The 26711-nt window shown below is 38.6% G+C and overlaps 1 protein-coding gene across 2 annotated transcripts in view; it reads right to left on the bottom strand.

The window, feature by feature from the left end:
• LOC149018704 (P-loop containing nucleoside triphosphate hydrolases superfamily protein) overlaps positions 1-26711 on the bottom strand; it is a 101331-nt gene that overhangs the window by 5097 nt on the left and 69523 nt on the right. For both annotated transcript variants that reach the window (XM_089152862.1, XM_089152863.1), the window contains 6 exons: positions 23216-23618; positions 22190-23115; positions 22020-22085; positions 21813-21938; positions 12774-13018; positions 11492-12681 (listed from right to left, as the gene is read on the bottom strand). In XM_089152862.1, coding sequence (XP_089008988.1) covers positions 11492-12681; positions 12774-13018; positions 21813-21938; positions 22020-22085; positions 22190-23115; positions 23216-23618 — 2956 coding nt within the window. The remainder of the gene's footprint in view (positions 1-11491; positions 12682-12773; positions 13019-21812; positions 21939-22019; positions 22086-22189; positions 23116-23215; positions 23619-26711) is intronic.

Raw genomic sequence — 26711 nt, 5'->3', positions numbered from 1 at the left:
TTTATTTTCAAGTTTGGAGTTGTTTTAGTCAAGTTATTGAAGAGTCGCAGTCCGGTTAGGAGTCCTAGTTAGAGAGGGATGGTGTGCAACAAGTTGAAATGGATAGGCAACAATCCAAAACCTTCATGGAAGAAATAGGGCCTACATAAAGATATATATGCAAGAGAGATCAATTGGAATGAATTTCCATGTCTTGAGGTCATCATAGGTGATTCCTCTCATGGTTTAAGAGAAGAATTTGAGCATGACATCATAGAATGGAATCGAAGAGAGACTAAACAACATTGTTGGATTGCCTGTGTTTTCAGGCAAAGATCCTGATGGGGTGGTGTACAATTTTACCCAAAGTGGTGTCTGAGAAGATGAGAGGTTGCAGGTGGTCCTAGTCTGCTTCAATGGTGCAATGTCGGGTTGTTTTCAATTCCGAAAACTAAGTGTGCCTTTCCAACCATGGGACAAATTAACGGAAGGCCTGCCATAGCAATTTGAGTCCTTGCAATTGAAATCCCCACGGGAAGAGTTGATAACCCTCAAATAAACTGGGACAGTTGCCAAGAATAGGGAGAATTTGAACGGCTTTTGGCAGCACCATGCTGAAAGGCATTAACTAGCAGTGTGTGTTATTCCTCATGGGACTTGGAGAAGATATCAAAGCAGAGGTTGATTGTTCACACCGTCCCCTTAGGTCAACTAACGGACTTGGCCCATGCAATAGAAGCCAGAAACCAAGTGGTATTGGACCAGGTCAGGCCGATTGTCTCAAAACCAAAGACCAAGTGCAAGCTTCAAGTTCGCTGCTGGTAGGTCAATTTGAAGGCCCAATTCGGCATTTCCCACAGGTCAGTTTTATGAGACTCAAGCCTGCCACTTGGACTAGACCCAAAATCAAGTCAAGTCACAAGAAGCATCACCTTACCTTCCCAGGAGATGGGAATTGTAGAGATCCAAAGTGGATCGACTTACCAGTGGCTGTCGTCTGAAGACCAGCGTACTAAGTACAGAAAAGATCTTGCTTCAGGTGTGATGGGCCTTACTCACGAAATCGCGTATGCCCTAACAAGCAGAAGGTAGTCATGCTGCTAAACAAAGATGACCTTGGGGATTGGAATAATCAAGAAGTAGTTTTTGAGCAAGGGGAGCCACTAGAAGAGGAGGCGGAACTCTCCAGAAGTTCCCTAGTTGGAACCAACTCCCCACACCTACAAAACTTCGAGGGCTGATGTATGGACATTTTGATTGATTGCAGGGCAACACATAGTTTTGTTGACTGAGATTTGGCAAAGAAGTTGGGGCTGGACTTGCAATGGAAGAATTTAAGGTAAAGTTGGGGGAGGACAAAGCATTCCAGGACAGGTGATTTGCCACGAGGTGCCAGTTGAGTTTGGAGGTGCCCATGGTTGTCAAAGCATCCACTTAGGCACCTACCATTTTTGGGTCAAGGCGATACCTTGTAGCCTTGCTTGGTGTTGCTTGGTTTTCGTCGCACTCTATTGCCTCTCTTGGCCTCACCATATCATCTTGCAAACCATGGTGGTGCCCCTTTCTCTCTGAACCTGTTGCCTATCAACTTGGGCAATGATGATATGATTTTGGGCATAGAGTCGTCGTCCACGATGGGGGAAATATAAAGTAACTGGAGGAAACAGACTATGAGTTCTTAATGGAATGGTAACACATCAGATTGTAAGGGGACACCTCTCTATTGTGCAAGGAAACCACAGTTTGCAGGCTGTGTAGGGTGATGCAATCTGGGAAGGATTTTGGTTTTAAATTCTCGTCCTCAAGGAACTAGAAGTACTGAGTCATATATCCCACCACTAGAAGAATTGATGATTGATTTTGACCATCTCTTCGTTGAGCCAAGTGGGTGGCCACCAACAAGGGCCATTGACCACCGAATCAGACTCATAAATGGCAGCAATATGCCCAAAATTAAGCCCTACTGCTACCTGCATACACAGAAGAATGAAGTAGAATGATTGGTGAGTGAAATGTTGGCCGTGGGAATAAATAGACCAAGTATCAGTCCGTTTTCAAGCCCAGTGTTGTTGGTTAGGGAAAAAGATAGAGGTTGGATGTTTTGTGTGGGGAGCAGTGGAGTTTAAGTTTTTGGGTTGCCACAAGCTTGAAGAAGGGAGGGCTAATTTGGAAATTTCAGAAAATTATAAACAACTCAGCCATGGGTTGGGTTCCCCCTTGGAACCCACTGTTCCAATTCTTCCTTCAATTCTCAATTCATTTAATTGATCATCAAGTCTGTTTTGTTACAAAGGGGTTGGCTCTGTTTATAAGCCTTATAATTGAACGAAACCATATTAAGACTCAACAAATAAATGACTACTTGGGCTAGGACTTAACAAGGAATTCTATTTGGATTGGAATTCCTAGTTAAACTAAGAATAAATCAACTAGAAGAGGAATTCTAATTAAGAACTCCAAATAAAGACTTGCAAAATTAAAACCTCCTACTTTAAGAAGGAATCTGACTTCAAAATAGAATTCCAACAAGGACTCCTGATGGGACAAGGACTCTGTCATAACTTGCTAACCAAGGACCCAAACTTAAAATAGAAAGTAGATAAAGACTCCTTGTAGAAAGTGGAGTGCAACTAAGTAGATCCTTCTCTAACTAGGACTCCTAACCTGATTGGCACTCTTCTATAACTAATCAAAGACTAACTCAAATTCAAAAATAAAAGTAGATATGGGATCCTAACAGTATTTTGTATCCAATAAGACCCATTAGGACCCCAATAGACAGGGCAAAATGACCAATCTACCCCCGGTCGAATCAGCCTTCCTGGAGGGCCGCAGGAAAAAGGGCAGGGTCTGTCTCCTTGGTTACATCACTTGTCATATCTGACTTCCTTGCTTTGGAACATTCCTGCCCAATCTTTGTATCTTAACACTGTGATTTGTTAGAATAAGCACCGAAAATCATGAATAGAAACAAAAATCAAGATGAAAAGAACAACGAGATTTCACGTGGTTCACACACCAATATGGTGTGCTACATCTGTTGACGAAGAACTTTCCACTATGTCGAAGAAGAAAGAAATGGAGATCTCTCAACCAATTGCCAAAACAGCATTACAATACTCTCACCAAAAACCTCAAGGAAAAAAATCCAAAATCCCACAATATGACATTGTAGGAGAATGTCAGGTACATATATAGATTTTAATCGGGTAAATAGGTCATGGCGTACCGCACCCTTTGCTTCCATCACAGATCTCCTAAATCAGGTCATTTAGGTACCCACCAAAATATGTCGTTGTGGGTCCAACTTCGAAGTTAGGCATGGGAATTCGGGTCACAACATAACAAATTTCCACATTGACTTGAATTCTTCCTCTTGCTGCTTGCTGGTTTCTCCATCATCCAATCCACAACAAATCGGATGAAACTTGGCGAAAAAGAAGCATATGAAGAAAACCCAATGGGAACCAAAAAACAAGAAGGTACCGTATTGGGCAGAAGACGATCCAAAAAATGAAGGCTCACCCAGCTGAAAAATGGATGCGGGCACTATAGTCGTGATAGTACACTATATATTACTAAATATATAGGAAAGGACCGGTTGGCCGATAACTTAGTCCATTGCTGCAAGATGTGGATCGATGAAAAAAATACAAATCCCGATTGTAACAAATACATAGCTGAATAGTCTTCATCTTCTCCAATATCCCCTTCATGGGCAAAGCTCTAATGTGACCAACACTAATAAAGTCCAAGCAATGCTAAAACTTGGTAGTGCATAAAGGCTTTATCAACATACCAGCTGGGTTATCTTTAGTACTGATTGTCAACCCTTGGATATTGCCTTCAACAACTACTTCTCTGACATAATGTTACCGAGTATCGATGTGCTTCGTCCTCTCCTAATACATCTGACCTCTAGTCAAGAGAATAGCACTTTGGCTATTATAATGCACAACAATCTCCTCCTGGACCATAATGAGTTATCTAATCAAGCCTTTAAGCCAAATAGCTTCTTTAACTGCTTCAATCACCACTATATACTTTACTTTTGTAGTCAATCATGCAATTGTCTCCTATAAAGTAGCCTTCAAACTGATAGCACAACCTCCCAAGGTAAACACCTACCCTATGAGTGACGTTCTTTTGTCAAGATCACTTGCATAATCTGAATTAGAGTAGCTTTTTAATTTGTTATCATTTCTCCCAAATTCCAAACACACACTAGAAGTCCTCTTCAGATAAGTATCCATTTCATTGCTTCTCAATGAGTTTTACCTGGACATGATAAATATCCTTTTACCACACTAACTGTCTGTGAAATGTTAGGTTGTGTACACACCATAGCATACATAATGGAACCAACTGCACTAAAGTATGGAACATGTGACATATAATTCACCATTTTATTTGTTTGAGATGATAGGGTAGCTGAAATTTAAAGTGAGGTGCAATTGGAGTGCTAACAAGTCTTGCATCCTTAATGCTTAAACATTCCAATACCTTCTCATGTACTTCTGTTGAGATAGCCATAGCTTTCTTGCCTTTCTATCCTCTTGATTTCCATATCAAGAATCTTTCTTGCTACCCCAAGTCTTTCATCTCAAATTTGTGCTCAACTATTGCTTCAACATGATAATCTCATTCATATCTCTAGCAGCAATCAACACATCATCAATATATAATAGCAACTATATGAATGAACGATCGAAAGTCTTCCAAAGTATACACAATAGTCATATTTGCACTACTATAACTCAAAGTAGCCATAACATAATCTAAACCCTTATACTACTATCTAGGAGACTACTTTTAACCATATAGGGACTTCTTCAACAAGCAAAACTAGTCCTCCTTTCATTCTATAACAATACCGTCAGTGCTGGAATGTCGAATGAATTCTTGCATATGTCAGTGTGACACTGTAGGCCTTTATTTATAACAATAGAATGAAAGATGGAGTACAGGAATACCTGACATGGAACTAAAATAATAAAAATCCTAACAAACAAAACTACCCTTCTTACTTAAACTCATGACTCACAACACTCCCCCTCAAGTTAGTGCATATATGCCTATCATGCCCAACTTGCTAATAATGCTACTAAATAACTTAACACTCAAACTATTTATGAACACATCAGCCTGCTGATTATCAGATGTGACAAAAGAAATTTGAACCAGCCCAGACTCAACCTTCTCCTTGTCAATCTCTACGTGTTTGGTCCTGTCATGTTGAACTGGATTATGGGCTATACTGATGGCTGATTTGCTGTAAAAAAATAACCTTAGAGGTTCTTCTAGATCTGCCCCAAGTTGCTGAAGAAGGACTTTCAACCAAGGTACCTCGCAGATGCTTTGAGCCAGAGCTCAAAATTCCGCTTCAACACTAGAACGAGCACCTACAGCCTGTTTCTTGCTCGTTTATGACACCAAGTTACCCCCCACATAAGCACAATAACCAGATGTAGATCTCCTGCCCAATCTGCATCTGCATATGCTTTAATTCTAAGATGCCCATGAGAAGAAAATTAAGATGCCTTTAAGTATCTCAACATGCGATACACTGCATTAAAATGTGAAGAGTAAGGATGATGCATGTATTGACTAACAAGGCTGGCTACAAAAGTAATATTTGGCCTAGTGTGTGACAGATAAATCAACTTCCCTGCCAACTTTTGATAGCTGGTTTAATCAACCGATTCTCCATCCTTCGCCTTCAAGTGTTGATTAGGCTCCACTAGGGTCTCGGTAGGTCTGCGCCTTAACATCCTAGTCTCTTCTAACAGGTTCAAACTGTACTTTCTTTGAGATGAAGAGACATCATTAGTTGAGTACGCTAGTTCTAGCCCAAGAAAGTACCTAAGCTTGCCCATGTCTTTTATCTTAAGCTCTATCCCCAAGGTCTTCAAGGCTGTAATTTCTTCCTTACTACTTCTTGTGATAACTATGTTGTCCACATCAACCAGAAGTACTATAATATGAGAATCAACCCATTTAACAAATAGGGTATGGTCTGCATTACTTTGCTTATAGCCATAGGAGACTATAGCCTCATGAAATCTTCCAAAACCAAGCCCCAGGGGTCTGCTTTAGTCCATACAAGGCTCTCCTTAGTTTGCACACTTTCCCATGAATTTTGGGGCTAGAATAACTTGGGGGCACATCCGTATATACTTCTTTTAGAAGCTCTCCATGTAGAAAAGCATTCTTAAAATCTAACTACTGAAGATTCCACCCTTGATTCACAAATCTAGTGTTTGAATGAAATAGAGTTGTAGAAATTAGGTGAAAAGAGGGATGAAGTCAAGAGAAATAAAAAGAAATTTGAAAATGTCTAAGGCGATATGGCTCGGTAGGCTCGAAATTGACAATAGGTCGAAAAATAGGTCGAAATGGACACTTTATAGCATATCATTGTGTCTTTTCGGCTTGATATGATATGGGACACTTTTCGTATCTATCCTTGTATTTCGTTTCAATTTGGAAAAGTATAGGCATTTCGACCGAAATTTTGTTAATTTCGGTCGAATTTTGTTCCATGCATGTATCTAGCATAGCCTCAAACAGAACTAATTAGAGGGCAAGAATCAATGTAGCTGACCCCATTTAGTTGGGAAAAGGCTTATTGTTGTTTTCTTGTAACAATGTTTTGCAATGGAAAAAGTGAAGGTGGTTGGGCTTTTGCAATGTACAGAGCTTGACGGAAGAGGGGGGTGGTAGTGTGATGGGTTTTGCAATGGTTTTTCAATCCCTTTTTTCTTCCCAAGGTGGAAGGTTCTCAGTGATGGATCAGACTTGGCTTTGATACCATGTTGAGAAAGTTGATTAGGGATGTCAACGGTCCGGTTTGGGGCGGTTTCGGGCTCAAAAACACTCAGCCCAAACACGGCTCGTTAGCCAAATAACGATTTTGGGCCAGTTTCGGTTTGGTGTGGTTTGGGTTCGGGCTAACTAACGGTTTGGGCTAACGGTCTATACTCGGGTTGACTAACGGTTTGGGCTAATAATTTATGGTATGCAAGAAAAAGAATAAAAATAAATAGTCGAGCATCCTATAACAAGAGCCAAAATTCTATGGAAAACAAAATTTCTATTGTCAATTTTCATTAAAAAATGAAAAGTCATTCCATGTTGTAGAAATCCCACCCACCTTATAGAAATCAAGAACTCAAATAATTAGTAACATAGAAACTGCAAGCTCATTCCTTAGGCTCCACCGGATAGTCCTGAGACAAATCTTCAAAACAAAAATCCTTTTAAATTCTAACTTGTGCTACGATTGGTTGTCTTGAAATTGGGTTATTGCTTTGCGAGAATGTTGATTTTTTTTCCCTTTTATGAAATCCGTCTCTTTTTTGGGTTGGTATTTAGTTGATACGCAAAAGAAATACCTCTCGATAAATATAATCATACTTAATCAAAATTCTCATACTTGATGAATATTTACTTAATTTAAACAAACTTTGCACATTCAATTGGACATTCATACTTAATCCTTCTAATTGTTTCTTATAAGTAGTAGAATGACTATTTGATCTTTGAATTCATGCTCAATTTTTCTGATAGTCTATACCAACTACATAATGGTAATATGATGATTCAAACAATATTTAATGTTAAACTATTTAACGGGTTATAATGGGTTGCGGTTTGGGTTCAGATTGGTGTGGGCTTTGCCACCCTCAGCCCAAACACAGCCCATTAAGGTTCGGTTTGGGCCGGTTCGGTTCAGTTTTAATGGTTCGGGCTGTAAATTGACACCGCTAAAGTTGATTGTACTAGAATAGCTTGAAGAGATCAATGTGATCCCAAGCCCTTTATTTATAATAAATTGAAAAGAACACTATTACATAAATACCCTTACTTGGGCAACAAGAAATAACAAACTAAATAAATAAATAAACCAAACTACTAAAGAATCAAACCAACCAACAGATGGGATTCTAATATATAAAGGAACCCCACCTAGTGTCAAGTTCTTTTAATGGGCTATAAATTAAGGCCCACTCTTTCTTTGAAAGTTAAGTCTAGATTAATAAAATTTGATTATTGCTTGTGGGAAACAAGTGATGCTTCTCTTTGGGAGGGCCATGGCGGATTTTTAGGTCTTTAGATTCAACTAAAGCAGTACATCTTCAAGTTGCAGCAATCATTCATCCTCAGCAGCAGCTTCATCAATTAAGTTGATACCCCCAGCTCCCTTCCCCCTTCTTGGCTACCCATGCAAAGCTCCCCCACCCCCACCCCCTTCCCCTTCACCCCCAGCCCTGTCCTTGCACAACCCTATTTCCCCTCCCCCCTTGCTGCCATGGCTTGGCACCAACCTGCCCAACCCCCCATGACACCCTGCACCTTTCCCCCACCTCCTACAATATTTCCTAGGCCCTCCCCGACCCTTTCCTCCCCTGCAACAGCCCTCCTCCCTTCTCCAACCCATACAGCCCTCCCTCTCTGTTTCTTCTTCCCCGCAGCAGCAGCAGCAGTAGCATCCCTCCCCTATTAGGTCCCTAATCCCCACCCTTGCCTCCAGTTTTCCCTCCTAATTGGATTGCACATCACCCGTCATCCCATCCCTACCCTTAATTCCATCTAAAGCCTAAAATCCTAACAACTCTAAAGATTTTGCACTTCATCCTCTTCATTAAATTTCTGCAGTCCATCTTCTTCAACGTCTAGACCAAATCCCTAGTTCACCCTAAATCCCTTAGGCCTAAATCTAAAATTATAACAACAACAAAACAGCCCCATTCCTCACCTAATTGAAACCTTAAGACCCCAGTTTCCAAATCTACTGTTAACTCCAGATCTGAAACTATTTTACAGAAAGTTTGTAAGTCTGAAACCCACAGCCCTTAACCTAACCCTTTTGAGCCCTAAAACCAGTCCAAACACCCAATTAAATTAGAGGGCAAACCTTAATTTTAGGGAAAATCCACAAAAACCCTAACCCTAAAGTTGGGTTTACATCACTCATTCCACCGTCATCAGACATAGTCGCAAGTTTCTTCGTCTTCCCAAATATGGCCTTCCTCACTCTTTACTAAGTAAGAACGTCCAACATTCGAACTTGCCATAAACTGAAACTGACGTTCTTATTGAATTTTTCAATATCGTATTTCATTGATGTAGAAACAATGGATGTTTAGACCAAAATCAACCAAAGGCCCAAATACTAGTTTGTTAGAATGAAGACCAACAAAACACGTATAGGAACAAAAATCAAAACAAAAAGAACACAGAGATTTAATGTGGTACACATCAATATGGTGTACTACGTTCACAGGCAAGGAAAGACAACTTTGCACTATGTAGAAGAAGAAAAGAATGGAGATCTCTCAATTAGTCGCCAAAACGGAATTACAAAATTCTCACCCAAAACCCTAAGGCAAAAAATCTCTAATCTAACAATATGACCAGGAGAGTGTCAGATGCATATGAAGATTTTAAATAGGTAAACAGGTCAATCCAATGGGCCATTTGGGTTGCACATAAAAATATGTCGGTGCGAGTTCATCTTCGAAGTCAGGTACAAGAAATCGGGTCACAACATAACATAATCTCTAATTTAGGCATCCCTAACATTAGCATTCCCACTCCAATGACTTCCATCACTGCCACTGCAATTCTCATTTCTTTTAGGAATAGGGACTTGAGACTGTATAGTTCATGGATGGGAAAATGAATGCTCCCTGTAGGAATCAGGTCCCCTAGGGAGTGCATTCGAGGTATGAGATCTACAACCCTTGCCTTTAAGCCTATGATGTCAAGTCTGATTTGAATTGAAAGCAACAAGCTGATCTAAGCAAGCTTTTTTAGGCTATGGTTTGTTGACTAGAATTCTTCTATGTTGCCGTCGTTTCATAAGCAGCAGCAAGCTTCAACCGATCATCTCAGCCAACAAGTAGAGGGGTCTGTTTTGATTCTGTGGTGGTCAATTGAAATGGAGCTTTGGGAGATTGATGTGCAGAAAAGGGGGATTTCAAATATGAAATGGTGGGCGAATGTCAATTCTCAGAGAGGTTTTGTAGGGGTAGCTCTTTCCTTAAAAGGTGATTAAAAACTAATAGACAGAAAGGGTCAAATAAAGTTTCAGGTTGAATGGAGGTTTGAAATTGTAGTTTTATGGTAGCTAGGGTAGGGTTTAATGAAGAAAAGGGTCAAATGGTCAATAATGGGATCAAACCATGCTGCTGCTGTTACGGCAATTGAGAGGGTGAAACAAGGGGTGAGTCTAATTAGATATCTTCTGCTGGAACAAAGGCGCCAGTGGTGTACAAGTTGCAGGTTCAATGGAGGAGGGGGGGGGTGGAAATGAACAATGTGGAAAAATTTTTAAAAAATAAATAAATAATTAAGGGAAGGGGGTGGGGGTTGGAAATCATCTCCAAACTAAGTTAAGGCTTCTGAAGTCTTCACCTGCTTGGCAAATCAAGGATGGCAGACCAACTGCCAAACAAAACTAGGGCTTCAAACCCTACAAAAAGGGAAAATCCTCCATTCCACTAGCTGTTGTCTCCAAGAGAAACTAAGGGAACAGACACAATGATGCAGTTTGGAAGCAAATTGAATTCGATTATTCAACAGACACTCCCATGATGGGCCTTAAGTAAAGGTTGTTATCAGCTTACAAATCGAAGATATAAAAGGAATGTACAACTAATTCAATTCCTATTTTGTAAGAAGTGCTGAACTCAAATTAACTCACATAAGACTATAAAAGTCCCTTATCTTTTAAGAGATAATACATACTTAAATAATTAAATCTATGTTCTACTTCTCCCTATACGTGGAGGCTACAAGTAGCTCATTAATGAGCTGCTGACTCAGCAGGCATGTGGCTTACTTAAGTGGTCATATGCAACCATAAATTGGCCCAAAACTAAAATCCTAACCAATTGGACCAACAAAAAGACAAAAGACTACCCCCCCCCCCCCCCCCCCCCAAAAAAAAAAAAAAAAAAAACAGTTATCTCCCTATTTTTTGTATTTCAAAATTTCCCCCTCAATTTGGGCCAATAAAGAGGTCCATTACAACTTAAAAGCTGATGGTATTAAGAGTTCATGACCTGAGTAACCTAACACCGGGCATCTTTTAGAGAAAATAACCCCATTGTGTTGATCTGCATCATCAGATGTATAGGAAATATGGGTTCTGACTAAATGAGGCAATCCAAATGCAAAGCAAATTAATATAACAAAATTCAAGAAAAAACAGTATGCTTGAAACACCTCTTATAAACTTAATCTGCGGACCAGTCATGCAGGACCCAGACTACCAAGTATTCAGCCATCCGTAAACACAAAATATATTATATACGTGAAGATATGACAGGCAAATAAAGGATCTTAATCGCTTCTTAATGTGTACAGCCAATATGCAGGGGTTTTGAATCAAAAGAAATGTGGAATATCTAAAAAAACAATTAGCTTCCATTTCAAGTTTGTAACAAAAAAATCACCAGAAACTAAAAGAAAATTCATTACTTATCAATCAGGCAAAAAGTGTTACCTTTTCTTGACTTAGGAGGCCTGATGGTACCTTTGGTAGTGATTGTAGGGGAAACTGGCCTTTTAACAGGAATGGACTTAGATGATATTTCGGGCTTCTTTGAAGATATTAAAGCAGAAGACAGAAGAGCATCAACAGCATCACGTTGCTGCTTTCTTGTCTCTTTTAAATCTCTGGGTGCATTCTCATCATTTCCCTGTGTGTCTAGATGGACAGATTTTGAAGCAGGCACTAAGCTTCCTAACTTGCTCTTGCCAGAATCATGCTCAGAAGATTCCACCATCCCCTTTAACCCTTCCAACTTCAGAGCTCTGTCACTAGAATCTTTTTCCTTGTGCTTATGGGATTGACTATTCTCACTTCTTGAGTATTCACATGAGGGTTTCACCTTCATGGTGTGCAAATCATCATCAAGGTTAATCTTTTCATGGCCATTCTTCTTGTCTTCACCTGGGACATCTGCCAACTTTTCAGTCCTGAATGACTTTGCACCCTTCAAGGATCTGTTTACACCTTTTGGAAGCATATCCGATGGGTACTCACGCTTTTTTGAAAAATTGTGATTTTTATGATTTCCATCATCTTCTCTTCTGCCAGACTGTCTTCCAGTATCGGAGCATACATTTTTTGTTTCCCTTCTCTTGGCTTCCTTCGAACTGCTAATACTTTTCTCAATAGAGTTACTGGTTTTTTTGATCTTTTCACTCAGCTTTGGATCTTCCAAATGAGAATCAGAACTGGATGAGATGCTCCTTTTACTTGAACCTGAGAATGGCTTCCTAAACAAATATTGGTAGGGCCTTGCAACAGATATAACCAGATGTCTCTTTTTAGCATCCTTGAGAAGAGCAGACCAATTCTGATTTGTCTGCAGCGTCCTCGCATTTCCAAAAATCCACAGGGAGAACTTGGCCCTTGTCAAAGCAACATTCATCCTCCTTACATCAGCAACAAAACCTATAGTACTTGAGTTGATCCCAAGATCTTTATTATTCAAATCTGAAGCCCTCACTGTAGAAAGTAAGAGTATATCAACCTCACGACCTTGAAAACCATCCACAGTGTTGAACTCCATATCAGCAATGACACTGGGTCCAAATACGCTAGAAAAACGAGAACGCAGTAGAGAAACCTGACTTTTATATGGACTAATAATGCCTATCCTTCCACCAACAAATTCTGATGGGTACCTGCCAAGGAATTAGTTATGACATTTAGAAGTAGTTTATTGTACAGAAACTACCAAAGATGGATGGCTTATCCTTTCAGTAGAGGGACATACCTCTTCTTGAAAAAGCTTATAATTTCAACACAGGCATCAGCCTCACACTCATTATAGAGAGATAGTGATCCAGAGTTCTTCCCATGCTGTTCCTGCCCATCAATAATGTCGAAGAACACATATGGTCCAAGATATGCATTCTCATGAAATGATGCTGATTTACTGCCCATCTGATCTCCATTTAGTAATTTGTTTTCATAGAAGTGCAGTGAAGGAAAATGGCTTATCTCTGGATGCATCCTATACTGTAAATAGAAAATAAAACATGTTAGCATCCAGGCTAATCGAAAGCATTTCCATTCAAAGGAACTAGAATTCAAGAGTGGCAGGCGTACCAATAAAATAGACCAATTCGCACCACAACAGGCTATAATGGCAAATTGGACTCTCAAACAAACTGTAATTTAGTACAAGTGCAAAACATATGCATTGTGTAAAAAATCACAGATTAAAAATTGAGTCATTGGTAAAAGATTACAAGCAGATATTTTAGTATCAGGTTTTCATATCAGCCGGATGATTTTAAGAGACATATTGTATCAGAGATATACATTTCTCGTGGGATTGACGTGGGGGGGGGGGGCAGGGATGGCTATATTTCTGGGAGCGCCATAGATATGCACGGGGACTCTGGATCCACTACCAACATGGTTGGATTCTTGATACGTGTCCAATCTCAAAATAACATTTTCTTTTTTAGTAAATTAGTTAAAACAGTGATTAATGTTGTTAAGTTCTATTTTAGCTAATTTGTTAAAAAAAGAAAATATTGCTTTGAGATTGGACACATGTCAAGAATCCAACCATGTGGGTAGAGGATCCGGACTCATGCATGGAATGGTCAAGATACACATGGATAAACGTTTTTGCAGCATAAAACAATAAAGCAATATTTTGTTTTGTTGAAGATTTGTTTTCAGCAAGAAATTAAGGCCCAAGCATGACGACTATGTAAAGGCCACAAAATTTTTTTTTTTTTTTTTGGGGTCAAAATAGGTCAAAATTGAAGGGATAAAAACTAGACTGTTCAAGTGTTGTTCATGCTTTCTTGTTTCTAAAATTAGGATTCTAAAGTCAGATATGCCTTTCATATGCATACTGCAACATAAATGCCAAAAAAGGGCAAAAAGTAAATCATCCCATTTTAAACGTGTTTGGAACACACATTCTGTTTAGGCATTCCCCTTCTTTATTCTTTTTTTTTTTGACTTTTAACTTGTCTTATATAGTTTTACTTAATTGATCATATCTCTTTCCTCCAAACTCTGATTGACCTGATTTTTTCACCGACGTAATATGACTCAAAGTACTAAATTTCTCACAAAATCATCTTCAACTCAGGACCAAGCATGGACCGCACTACATTGAGCTACAAATGGATGCAATTACAAAGCCTTTGTGCTAATCATGGAAGCATATCTCAGTCGTAACTACGTATCTCAAATCTTGGCCTATAGAGACAAGATGGGTTCACACCAATAGATGTTCATGGGACTTTCGAAAAAAGAAAAAAAAAATAACTCGACCAAAACAAGCAGGACTTGCGAGTTTTGATAGTTGAGGTGAAGGTTCCAACATGGGGGGACCAAAGCGGAACTTCAACAGTTAATTTTGAGGCTGAATTCTTAGCTCTAAGTATCCTACTCACCAATTATCATCTATATGGTTCCAGGGTGTTGATTTTCCTTTTTGTTCATATATTTTACAATTAACTGAATTTTATGTAATAATTGTTGAAATTACATTAAAAAAAATTTAGACAACTGATAGGTGAAATGCTAGAAAAATGTCTGAAAGAAAACTTCAAAAAGGGGAATTTTTTTTTTACAAACTCTATTTTGAAATTATAGTCCATAGTTGTTTAGGAGTCAAATTTAGTGTTAATGTTAATACTGTAAGTGATCTTGTTTATTTTAACAAGTCTGGCATTTGCTTCTTCGCAACTTTCCTGTTATATCATGGGGGATACTGCATGGTCACATGGAACTATGGGAGAGCCCCCCATTAACTGACCCAAAAAAGAGAGAGTCAGAATGCAACTATTGCAGCAAACAGATAATAGGAGGTGGCACCACTAGTTTGAAGTGGCATCTTGCGGGTGGAGATGGGATCATAAGAATGTTAGCAGCTGCCCTTCTATTGGAAACTTCCACTTGTCCACTAGTTTGGGTGGTATAGATAGCCAACTTATGGGAGATCCCATATTTTTTGATCAAGGCCCAAGCATTAAATCTCAGTTTCGAGGCCGGTTTTGACTAGGTCAGAACTGGGATAAGCAAGTTTTGACCAGGCCAGAAACTCAAAAACTTCAAACATTTTTACCCAAGTTTCGCACTTATATGATGGGTTTTTCATCTGATTCCTTGCATACTACCTATTTAAAGCATAATGAACACAATGAAACTCGTATTTTGCTTGGAAGAAAGAAAAAAATAAAAGCATTCAAAAGTTACCATTCAAGTATACTAACACATGAGAGGTTCCGAGAAATACAAACTTTGTAAATTTGAACAAATTGTATTGTATAATGCATACATGAATTGTTTGATACCTACATATACAACAAACAAAGTCCTAGGCTTCAGTTCCAAGTTGAGTGCTTGGCTGAAATTGGGGGATCCATCCCATCTATAGTAGCACTATGAATGCCGGACGAAAATTGCCCATAACACATTATGCCTAAAGTTGTCCAGGAACTAAGTAAAGGCAAAGGAGTTACTGATTTAGGGTGAAAAAAGAGATTGAAATCACCAAAGACCAGCAAAAATTGGTTTGGGGGTCAAAACTTGAAGGTAAAAACTAGCGAAATCTCTCAGGTTCCGACCAAGAGAGCGTATTTTCATAGTTGTCAAGACGTCGCTTAGGCGTCCTGACGGAGATTGAGGGGCTGAGGCGATTCTCGCCTTATGTGGAGTCCATAAGGCGGTCGCCTCGGGCTCTGACGCATCACCGGATGCATTGCCTCGAACTCATAGGACCCCTAGGCGACCGCCTTTGTGGATTTTAAAAACCACCATATTTTTTATTCCAAATTAAAGGCCAAAAATGAATTAGAAATTAGATTCCAATTGGGAATCATCTAATGGTTGAGTGCTTATATAAGTTTTACATGAGATACATGGGATCATTTCTAACAAAAAAAAAGCAAGAATTAGCAAGAATTTCACTCGACAACCCAATTGCGAGCCCTAAGCCCCGAACCTCTCGTCCTCTCCCTCTGCTACTCTCTTCAGCTTCCACTTGATCGACGACAAAATTAGCAACTCCGGTGACAGCCAGCGATTGAAGGCTATAAATAAACAAGCCTGCGATTCTAGGAAGCTGATCTAGAATTGCAGGTTGATGCTGTTCTCTCTTCTTTTTCTTCTTCTTTCTCTTCTTCCTTGCTTTCTCTTTCAAGTTCAGTGACTAATTTTATTCTTAGAGCTTGATTTCTAGCATGGTATTAGAGCTCCTTTAATCAAATCAGTGTTGTCTCCATCATGCTCTTCTGGAGTTTGTTTTCTGTTCTTGTTCCCTTTGGTGCGCAGCCACCTATAGCTGCAAGTAATATGGTTTTAGATCAGTCATTCATGTAAACTGATCTCACTATCTACTGCCTGTACTAAAGATCCCAGAGCTTGGATCAACTACAGTCTTACTACCCTACATACCCCTCTATTCTATGCGCTGCAGAATACCCTTTTTTTTCTTATCCAAGTTGTGGATCGTGCTGTTTTGCTCCCTGCGCTGCAGTTTTTGTGTGATTTATCCTACCGTTGGTAAGATCTACCTCAGTTTTACATGTCTACCATAACTGTCGATTCCAGCATTAGTATTGCTGAGTCTAGATTACTTCCTTCAAATTAAAAAGGTAGTTCCAACTACCTATTACAGTCCCAAGCTGTTCATGTCTATATCTTGCAATGGGTAATCTCAAATTTATTGACGCTGACCCCCTTGCCAAGACTGATAAAATTTGTTCTAGCTAGGCCCAAGATGATACTATCATCAAGATCTCAAGGGCAAAACCAAAATGGATTAAGCAATTATTCCACACAAAATCACTTTGGTGCCCCTCAACAACAAAGTGCACAATTTTCTTATAATCAAAATGTCCAGTTCCCTCAAGCCCCTAATTTTCAGAATCCCAATTTAGCTAGGCCTGTCAATTCTCCTATTGTGTCTCATATGCCTCTCATTTCACAAAATCAATCATCACTTGGTTTCAACAGAGGTAACAATTCGGAGTTTTCTCGTTTTTCTACCTTAGAGAAAAATATGGAAGTGTTTTCCAGCACCTTTATGGCTTCTATGCATAATATGGAAAAACAAATTTCCACTCTTACAAATGCTTTGTCAGAGCGAGAAAGAGGTAAAATGCCTAGCCAACCTGAGTTAAATCCTAGGATTCAGATTCAACAAAGACCATCAAATTTACCAAATCAAGTCAACCAAGTTGAATCCTCCCCTTCTTCTTTAGCTTCAATTAATTCTGTATCTACATTGCGAAGTGGGAAAGGGTATTTAACAGGTGAGTCACATATTAATAAAAAGAGCGAGATTAGTGACCACTGTGATGAGGAAAATGTTCAAGTATCTCCTAATAAAGGTTTGTTTGAGAAACCCATAGAAGTTGAGGAATCTTTTGATTTTCCTAATAATGTGATTACCAACTTTGAGATTGATTTTGATTCTAAATTTCAAGAATGTATGGATATGTTGGATGATGATAGTGAAACTTTCTTTTCCGAAGTCTTAAATTTTTACACACCTTTGGAGCCTATTAATCCACTATCCATCTCCATCTCCATTCCCAAGCCCTCAATAATTGAACCCCCCAAGCTAGAATTGAAAGAGTTGCCTTCTAACGTGCAGTATGCTTTCTTGGGACAAGATAATTCTCTTCCTGTCATTGTTGTCTCTGATTTAACTTCTGACAAAGCAGAAGAGTTGATCACACTACTGAATGATAATAGAGAAGCATTGAGTTGGTCTATCACTAATGTCAAAGGTCTAAGCTCTTCCATTGAACAACATTATATTCATCTTATGAAAGATGCAAAACCTTCTAGAGAACCTCAACGTATGATGAGAATTTTCTTTAACATTGTGAATGTTTTTCTTCAGATCTTTAGAGATGATTTTTCGATTCACGGTTTTTCTTATTTGGAGTACCTTCCCCATCATACATTGATATTGAAGATAAGACTAAAGCTTCCCATGATAAGCACATCTTGACTGAAAGGTATACCCCTCACTTGTCTTCCTTGTTTAGCATGCATGCATTGAGAACATTGCATTACTTAAGTGTGTGGGGGGGGGGTATAGGTTCATTGTAGATTTTAACTTTGACTTTTGGTTAGTATACATATTCTTTCAATTGCTATGATGTGTGAAATAAGAGTGATTTTGGTACCCATCATGAACACATAAAAACCCTGTTGAGAGGAAGGTAACTTGTATATATGTTGAGATGAGACTTTCCTTAGAAAAATAAAAGGCCCTTAACTTAAGGCGTCGAACCATCTATGAGTTTTGTGGGTCCTTGTTTCTTTGGCTAGAAGTTGAGATCAATTTTGTGTAGGGCATGAAAAAAAAAGAGTAGAAAGTAAAAGTTGAATTCCTTGGAACTAGACAGGGCACTCCGACTCAGGAATCGAGGTGACTTGATCGAAACTACAAAGCAAAGCTACAAAGTAACTTGGGTTTCTGGTGTCTGCTCCACCATGTTATTCAAGCCAACCGTAGTGGAGTAATGTAGAGTTCACTACTCAAAAGAAGAAAAAAAAAGAGAAATAAATACAAGTGTCATCAATGCCTTGGTAAAATTGTTTGGTCAAAAATACTTCAAAACCTTAGTCCTTGGTCCCCTTACTTTATGAGTGGTTTTGCTTAAAGGAGAGGTGTACTTGAAAGATATAAGGTGAGTCCTTGATTGAGATATATGCTAAGTCTCAAGAATCAATATGGGGTAATAAAGTTCAAGTGTGGGGGATCTTAAATCAATGGTGAGAAAAATTGTCATAGCTATTGATCTTGTATGAGTACTTACCAATTGTTACGAGTTGGAATTTGCAATGTTTTATTTTGAGCTAATATTGGAATTTTGGATGTACATTCACTGCAAACATCCACGAGACAAAACTCGTCCTCTAGGGGTAACCTAGTGGTTTAAAGGCCTGTTGCACATGCTAAGTGTAACCGTGATTCCTATGAAAGTGAGTTAGGATTTATTTTGTTGCACTAGTTTCTTACTTGCATTTGAATTTTCTTTAATTTTGCTTGAGGACAAGCTTAGTCTAAGTGTGGGGGAATCTGATGAGCACATTTATGTGTGAAATCTTAGGGCATAAAGCATGCATTTTATACATTTAGAGTGGAGTTACCTTGGGTTTTATGTTGTTTTTGCAGATTTTAGGACTTTTCAAGATTTAAGAAAATATTTGGAGTTTTGGGCTTGAATCATGCTATTTTACACGTCAAGAAGTCCATTCAAATTCTCAAATGCAAAAATGGGCCTGATCTGGAGCATGATGGGCTAGAGATGTGTGATTATGGGCCAACTCCGAAATATTGAAGAGATAAAGACGGCAAATTTGATCTCTGCCTGAGATTTTAAATCAAATCTACAAAGATATTATTGAGAGAGTCCAAATGGAAAAGAGTCCTTGCATATCTCAATATCTTATCTCTTATCTTGGATTTAATTAAAGAAAGAAAAAGAGGAAAAAGAATTATATTCAAAAAGAAAAAGAGGAAAAATCCCGTTTTTGAATGCCTCTGTCCAGTTTCGATCAAACCCTTCATCGAATGGTCATCCGATGTCCGATCGTGCTGATTTTTGGAGGAGAGCTTCACGACTACTTAAACCTCAAATCCAACGGTGGAATTATGCATCTGATCTCTCTAAGTCGGCGCGATTACTACGTCAAAACCCTAATTGGTTGAGTCAGATAGAAACCCTGAGTTTTATTCAAATTCAGCCGTACTTCATATCTCATGTAAACTCTATAAAAGGAGAGCATACTCCATCAAAGGAGAACGTGTCTTAGAGCTTAGTAGAAGCATTCTTTCTTCTCTCTTCAGTTTATTTATGTTTTCTCTAGTTTTCTTTGCTTGCATTAGTGAGATTTAAATTTCTAGATTCAATGTTTAGGTTTAATCTTTTTATGTAATGCAATTCAAGTTCAAGCTTCTTCAAGTTCAAGTTTCAGTTTTTTTAGATTCGTTTTTCTCTGGGTCTAGCAATTGCAGATTTAGATCATTCTAGATCTAGATCTGGTTGTTAGGGTTGGTTGAGATTCGAATCGTTTGTTCAATTCGCAAGTAAGTAACCTTCTTTATTAATCTTCTCTCCTCCCTCCATTCCCGCTTCTATCTACCCCTCCATATTCTTAATTTAGGATTTACTTTCAGCATTATTTATTGTTCTCCCTTCCCCTGGATCCTTGATCAGAGATGCCTACAGTCGTGCCTCTCTTTGGTTAAGGCTTCCTTTTCCTTTTATTGCTTTGTTTATTGCTTTGTTATTTACTTTCTGTTATTTACGCCTATTCATTCATCATCTCGGACCACATAACCGGAGCAAGCCTACAGTCATGCCTCTGCTTCTGGTGACGGGTGGTGTTGCATCTGCATTTTAGCTATTTCTTTTTCTTTTTATTGCTTTGTTTATTTCTTTGTTTATTGCTTTGTTATTGTTCGCATTTTTTTTCCTGTTTTTTATTTATGCATTGATTGTGTTTAATTTATTTTTCGTTTCAATTCGATTGCGTTAGACATATAAATTAGGATCGTTTAGTTTAGTTAATTAGTTAACAAAAATTGAATCATTCCACTCTTGCATTACTATTAAGAATATCAATTCTAAGTGGCATATCTCCCTGAGATCGACCCGTTAGTTACACGATACCGTGCGCTTGCGGTTACTTTTAAAAATTCACAAACAATGGCCAATGTTATGTTCCACAAGAGTGCCAATGGAATATGGGATGATTTGCAGGAAACATATTCCCAAGCCAAGAATATGACCCATATCTATCTATATAATATCTATGAAAAATTATTTCAATTTCAGCAGGCTAATAAATCTCTTCAAGTGTACATCATATGGCTGATAAGCTTTCTCCCCGGTCTATAAAGTGCATTTTTCTTGGGTACTCACGCACTCAAAAAGGTTTTCAATGCCATGATCCTATTCGACGCAGACAATTTGTGAGCTATAATGTGACATTTTTTGAGGATGCCCCATATTATTCTAGTCCATCCCCGACTGGTGAGAGTGTTGTTTTGGATGATTTCCTCCTATTCCATTTTTAGTTCTATCAGACACTGTGATACGACCCAATATCAACAGAATAGTAATTGAAAAATTATCACACCACGATAATAGCCATCTCCAATATAATCAAAAGAATCTCTAAAAACAAAACACTCTACTAGCAGTAGGTGAATCCTACGGCTACCCCAGAGCAAGAACTCTCACTCAACTTCCCAATTAATTCTCAAAACATGTCCCTTCTACTCTCCTTCCCCCTATTTATAGCAATTACGTTCCTAGAGTTTTAATCAAAAGAATCATCCCAATTCGAGTAGGACTCTTCAACTCTACTCCTAATTCAACTCTAATCCTAAAAAGTAACCTGAATGTAATATGACTCTTCAAAACTTCCAATCGTTTCCTTCCCTAGATTTTAGGGACTTGCTTTCCACGCTGTTGAGTGTAGACTCGTGATAGAAGGGGCTTATCACACTGCCTCTTCAAGTCTATCAGAGAAAACATAAGTCCGCGGATTGCATTGTGGATATTACCATTCGTCATAGTGAATAAGACTCCTCTTTTAATTATATGTTCTACATCAGCTTCCTATTTAGTGTTAGATTTGTTTCCTATTAAGTCTAGGATTAGTTTTCTTACTTTTTTTTTCCCCTTCCTACTTAGAGTGGAATTTACTCAGATTGTAAGTTGTAACTATGAATACCCATTGGGGCCTGTAAATGAAACATACCTTATGAGAAATAATATCTTCAAATTTCAATATAGGCAAGTAACTTCACCTGTTCCGTAAGCATGACAACAGGATGACCAGCTCTTTGTAAACGCTCAAACATGCTGCACTCATAAAGATATTTGCTCGCAACATTAGAGATCACTGTTGCAGGAAGTTGCTTTGGGTCACCGACCTTCATAAAATGAATTTGAAGCATATAAGAATTGATAAACAAGACAATGTTCCACCTATCACTATTCCCAACAACCCTCACCATTATGCATTTGGTCCCATTTGATTTCAGAAGCTGAAGAGGAATCAGAGTCGCTGGTTCCAAAGCCTACAATTAAAAAACTAAATAAATAAAAGTAACATAACAGTATATACCAAGTACTGGGAAAAGAATGATGCCAAAAATAAAGGGAAAGGGAAGAAAGAAAATACTTGAGCAGCTTCATCAATCACAACAGCGTCAAATAATGTGTGCTCAGATGAACTCCCAAACTTATGACTTGATAGAGATTCAGAGCAAACTCCATAGAGATCACCACCACAGCCACTCAGTGTAGTCACTACAATCTCAGCTTCCTCCAAAATAGATTTCCGTATCTTATGTTTAAGAGCTTTAATTTCTTCTGTTGATTTCTTCTCACGAGACTGTGCTGCAGCAAGATCTAAGTAAACTTCTTTCTTCTGCTCATAAAGTCTCTTCAGCTTTGTCCCTATTGTTGCATACGAGATTTCCAGGCTATCATCCTCAGTTGGTGCTACACCTTCAGAAGATTTTTTTGGGTCCAAACTCCCATCCCTCGACTCAGAGCGCTTAGCTTCATAGAACCTAATCTGGTCTACGATTTTCTCCAAATGAGATCGGAGTACCATTGAAGATTCCCCCATCACATCATTTTTGGCATCACTTCCACTCATCCTCTCTTCAGCCAAGCGTTGGACAACAAGAGTATCAATAAAGAAGGGAAGTGAATTTGGGTGAACAGTTTTTTCATTTCCAACCCTTACCAGATAAGGCTTGTACATCTTCCCATCACTCCCATAGAGACCATGAGTAGATATTCTCGCTACCAGCTCATCGACTGCAGCATTAGATTGCGCACAAATGAGCACCCGTACTCTAGCAGAATTTTCAACTGATTTAGACGATTTCTCCACCTCCTCATTAAGTTGTCTAGCTAAGGCAGCATCCTCCCAAGCCCTTGCAATTGCAGCAGATTGACTGATTCTTGTATTGCTACATGAAATACTGATGGGTCTAAGATATCTATTTTGAAACTTTGACTTATCACACTTTTGTTGTGGAGGTAAAGCAAGCAATGCACTGACAATAGCAAGAATAGTTCGAGTCTTGCCGGTACCTGCAAAAAAAGTAATCCATATGGCAAGTAGCAGCTAAACTAGAGAGCAAACGTTTTGAACTACATCATCTGAGAAACAAGATGGCAAAATATCATCTACCTGGAGGACCTTGGATGAGAGACAATTCAAATTCCTTTTTCGAGCCATGTGTTCCAATGACATCGTTGATAGCTTGGAGCTGGCCATCATTGAATGATGAATTAAGAATTTGCTGCAAGGGTTGAGTCAGCTTTCCTAGACCAGTCCTTTCCAAGTCATACTGACCAAGACAGTGACTTGTGGGTTTTAATATAATGGGAAGTATAGGGATATCACTTAAAGATGAGAGTGCCTGGAATTCTCGAAGTTGAGGTGTTATGCTCATAATGCGACTTACGTACCATTTGCTTCTTTCAATAAGAAGCCTTTTAGATTTATTGAAACGCAAAGAGTCATTTTGCAGATAAAACCTAATAACTAGTATACATGACCTTCGCTTATTATCTCTCTCACGCCTCTCCACCTGAGATAGAACAAAAATGTGTCAGTAAGGTACACTATACCCAATTCCAACAGTAATTAGAAAGTTTTAGTACAAAATCTTACCAATAAACATTAATATCTACAAATGGCAAACAGCAACACTTGAAAAAGGTACCACAAATCCAGACTTCATATAAAATTAATTTCCCAGTTTTGTGAACACTAGATACATCTGATTAACTACTTTCAAGCACTGAACTTTCATGAAAATAACATTATTACTGTTGAAGGGCATTTTAATTTTTAAGATAGAAAATGGTCGAGACTTAGGCATGGAGTTTAATTTCGAGCTGGGTTGTTGAGCAAATATTTGAGTCCATGTTGGACTCTACCTTCTAACTTTGACTTCAATTGTGTAACCAGATTCATTCTTGATGTAAACTATTTCCAGGGGCAGCATAGGGCTTAGGATTGCTCCCCCAAGCCCTACACCCTGTTTCCACCAGGGATAATTTGGTCATTTTTTGCGATTTTCCGTTGAGTCCAATTATTCATACTTGGGTCCATATGCTTGTGGGAACCTAGACAGTTTTATTTTTCTGAGTCCTTAATTTGCAAGTTGTTTAGGAGTCCTGATTAGAAAGGGATTCCTAGTTTGTAAAGCAGTGATTAGGGTTGTCCTACTCCCTGCAAGGAATCTACCATTGTTGTCAAGGCAACCAAAGCAGTTGTAGCACATTTTTTTCAATACAACAATTTTATGTGGTACAAACAGAAACTAAAACACTTTGAAAATCTCAAGGAACTCAGCGGCTTGGTCTGATTGGGTTCCCAATGCTTGGATCTAGGTGTTAGGTTTAGGCTAGGAATAAGTCTAGAAACTCGAGAAGTTTTTTGTTTTTCATAATCTCTAATTACAGAACTTTTCCAGGTAGAATTAGGTCTCTTATGGGGTTTAGGATTCTTAGTTGAGCTTAGGTTTTGGATCAAAATTAGGGTAGGTGTAGAAGTTTAGGGTTTAACTGAAGGGTTTGGGAGTTATGAGAGTTTCAGCGGAACTAGGTGATGTGAACACAAAGACCCCCCCTCCCGGCTGAAACCCTAAGTGGGGCCCTCCAAATGGCTCCAAGAAGCCCCCTTGATCTGGCTGAACCCCCTAGTAGGGGTATATAGGGCATTTTAGCCCTCTTTTGAGTTTAAGAGCGCTTTCAACTCTATTGTGAGTAGTTGAAAACAAAACTTGACTCAACTAGGGAGTCCTTAATAGACTAAGATCCCCCTTATGAATCAATAAATAGTAGCCACAAAAAAAGGAAATTTATAAAAAACAACTTGCAATATTAAGGGTAATTATCAAAAGGAATCTCACTCTAAAATGGATTCTAATTGGGATCCCATACTGACTAGGACTTCATAATTCACGAAATACTAATCCAAATTATAAAAAATAAAAAAAAATAAAAATTAAAGATAGATCCATAACCTAGATCAAGGGGGTTCCAACTAGAGCCCTTTTGAACCCCAAAAGGCTGAAAAGATTACCAAAATACCCGTGGGGTATTCGGTAAGCTATGGATTGGGCCTCTTGGTTTTGGGAAAATTATGGGACCTCAACCTGTTTAAATCACTTATTTCCTTACCTCCTAGGAAGACAACTATTGGATGTCATTGGATGCTTGCAGTGAAGGTAAATCCCGATGATTCTCTTGCTAGATTGAAGGCTAGACTTGTGGCGAAGGGATATGTACGTGGTGTAGAATATCTCAATACTTTTTTCCTTGGGGTGAAGCTCACTTCTGTTCAACACTTGATTTCCTAATCTACTAATTATTATTGGCCCATGTTTCAATTAGATGTGAAGAATGTTTTTCTTAACGGGTTTTTCCATAAGTCTATATGGAGCAACCACTAGGGTTTGTTGCTCTGGGGAGAATGGTTTGGTGTGTCGCCTAAATAAGTTACTATACAGCCTGAAAGCCTGAAACAACCACCAGATGCATGGTTTGAGTAACTTACTTCAGTTGTGACAGATTGTGGTTTGAATTCTTGTGAGATTGAACACTCAGTATTCTTCTATCAGTCATCTTCTGTCAGTCAAGTACAAGAAGGATATTGTTGTGTATGTTGACGATTCTATTACTACTTCAGATGGTTCAGTTGGTATTGATGCATTGAAGGCCTATTTGCATAACAGTTTCAAACCAAGAATTTAGGGAGACTTAAATATATTGGGAATAGAAGTAGCTTAGTAAAAGTAAACAATCCTTTTATCCCAACTGAAGTATGCCATTTAGTTATTATCTGAAATAGGGATGCTAGGTTCGAAGCCTTTGGATACCCCAATGGATCCAAATATAAAACTTATGCCCAAAGATTGAAGAAGCGCTTGGTGATACAAAAATTAGTATCTAAGGCTAATTGGAAAATAAGATTATTTTGTTGTGACTCGACCTGATGGTACCTTTTCTGTCAGTATGCTTAGTCCACAAACCACTCATCCATGTGCGGTCGAACACATATTGAGGCATCATAAGAGAGCTCCTAGCCTGGGGCTCTGCACAAATCATGGTCATAAGAGAATTGAGGGATTTTCTAATGCAGATTGAATCAGTTCACCAATTGATAGGAGATCTACCAGAAACTATTCTACTATGGTTAGAAGGAATTTTGTGTCTTAGATGAGTAAGAACCAGACAACGGTTACTCGATCCAATTCAAACTCAAAGTATCGAGCCATTACACTTGTTACTTGTGAACTCATATGGATTAAGCAATTTGTGGGTGAGCTTGGCCTGAGTCATGAGAGTATGAAGCATATAGAAGTAGACTGCCACTTTGTTCGTGAGAAGCTGATACAGGGACTGACCTCTATTTGTCATGTTCAAACCGGAGAGCAGTTGGCTGATTTATTCACAAAATCTTTGGGTGCTAATGAGTGAGTTATATTTGTAAGTTGTAACAAGCTGAGAATGTTTCATATTAATTTGGCTTGATGCAGAGTGCTAGAAGGGCATTTTAGGAAGGCATTAAATCTCAAGCTGGGTTTCAATGCAAGTGTTAAAGAGTCCATATTTCTAATTTCGAATTTGATTGTGTAACTAGATTTATGCCATAAATAAAGTGTCTGTTATTT

This window comes from Hakea prostrata, chromosome 4, assembly GCF_041222555.1.
Source record: "Hakea prostrata isolate BN-2017 chromosome 4, UWA_Hpros_2, whole genome shotgun sequence".
NCBI classification, from domain to species: domain Eukaryota; kingdom Viridiplantae; phylum Streptophyta; class Magnoliopsida; order Proteales; family Proteaceae; genus Hakea; species Hakea prostrata.
This window is presented reverse-complemented; position numbering and strand designations above follow the sequence as displayed.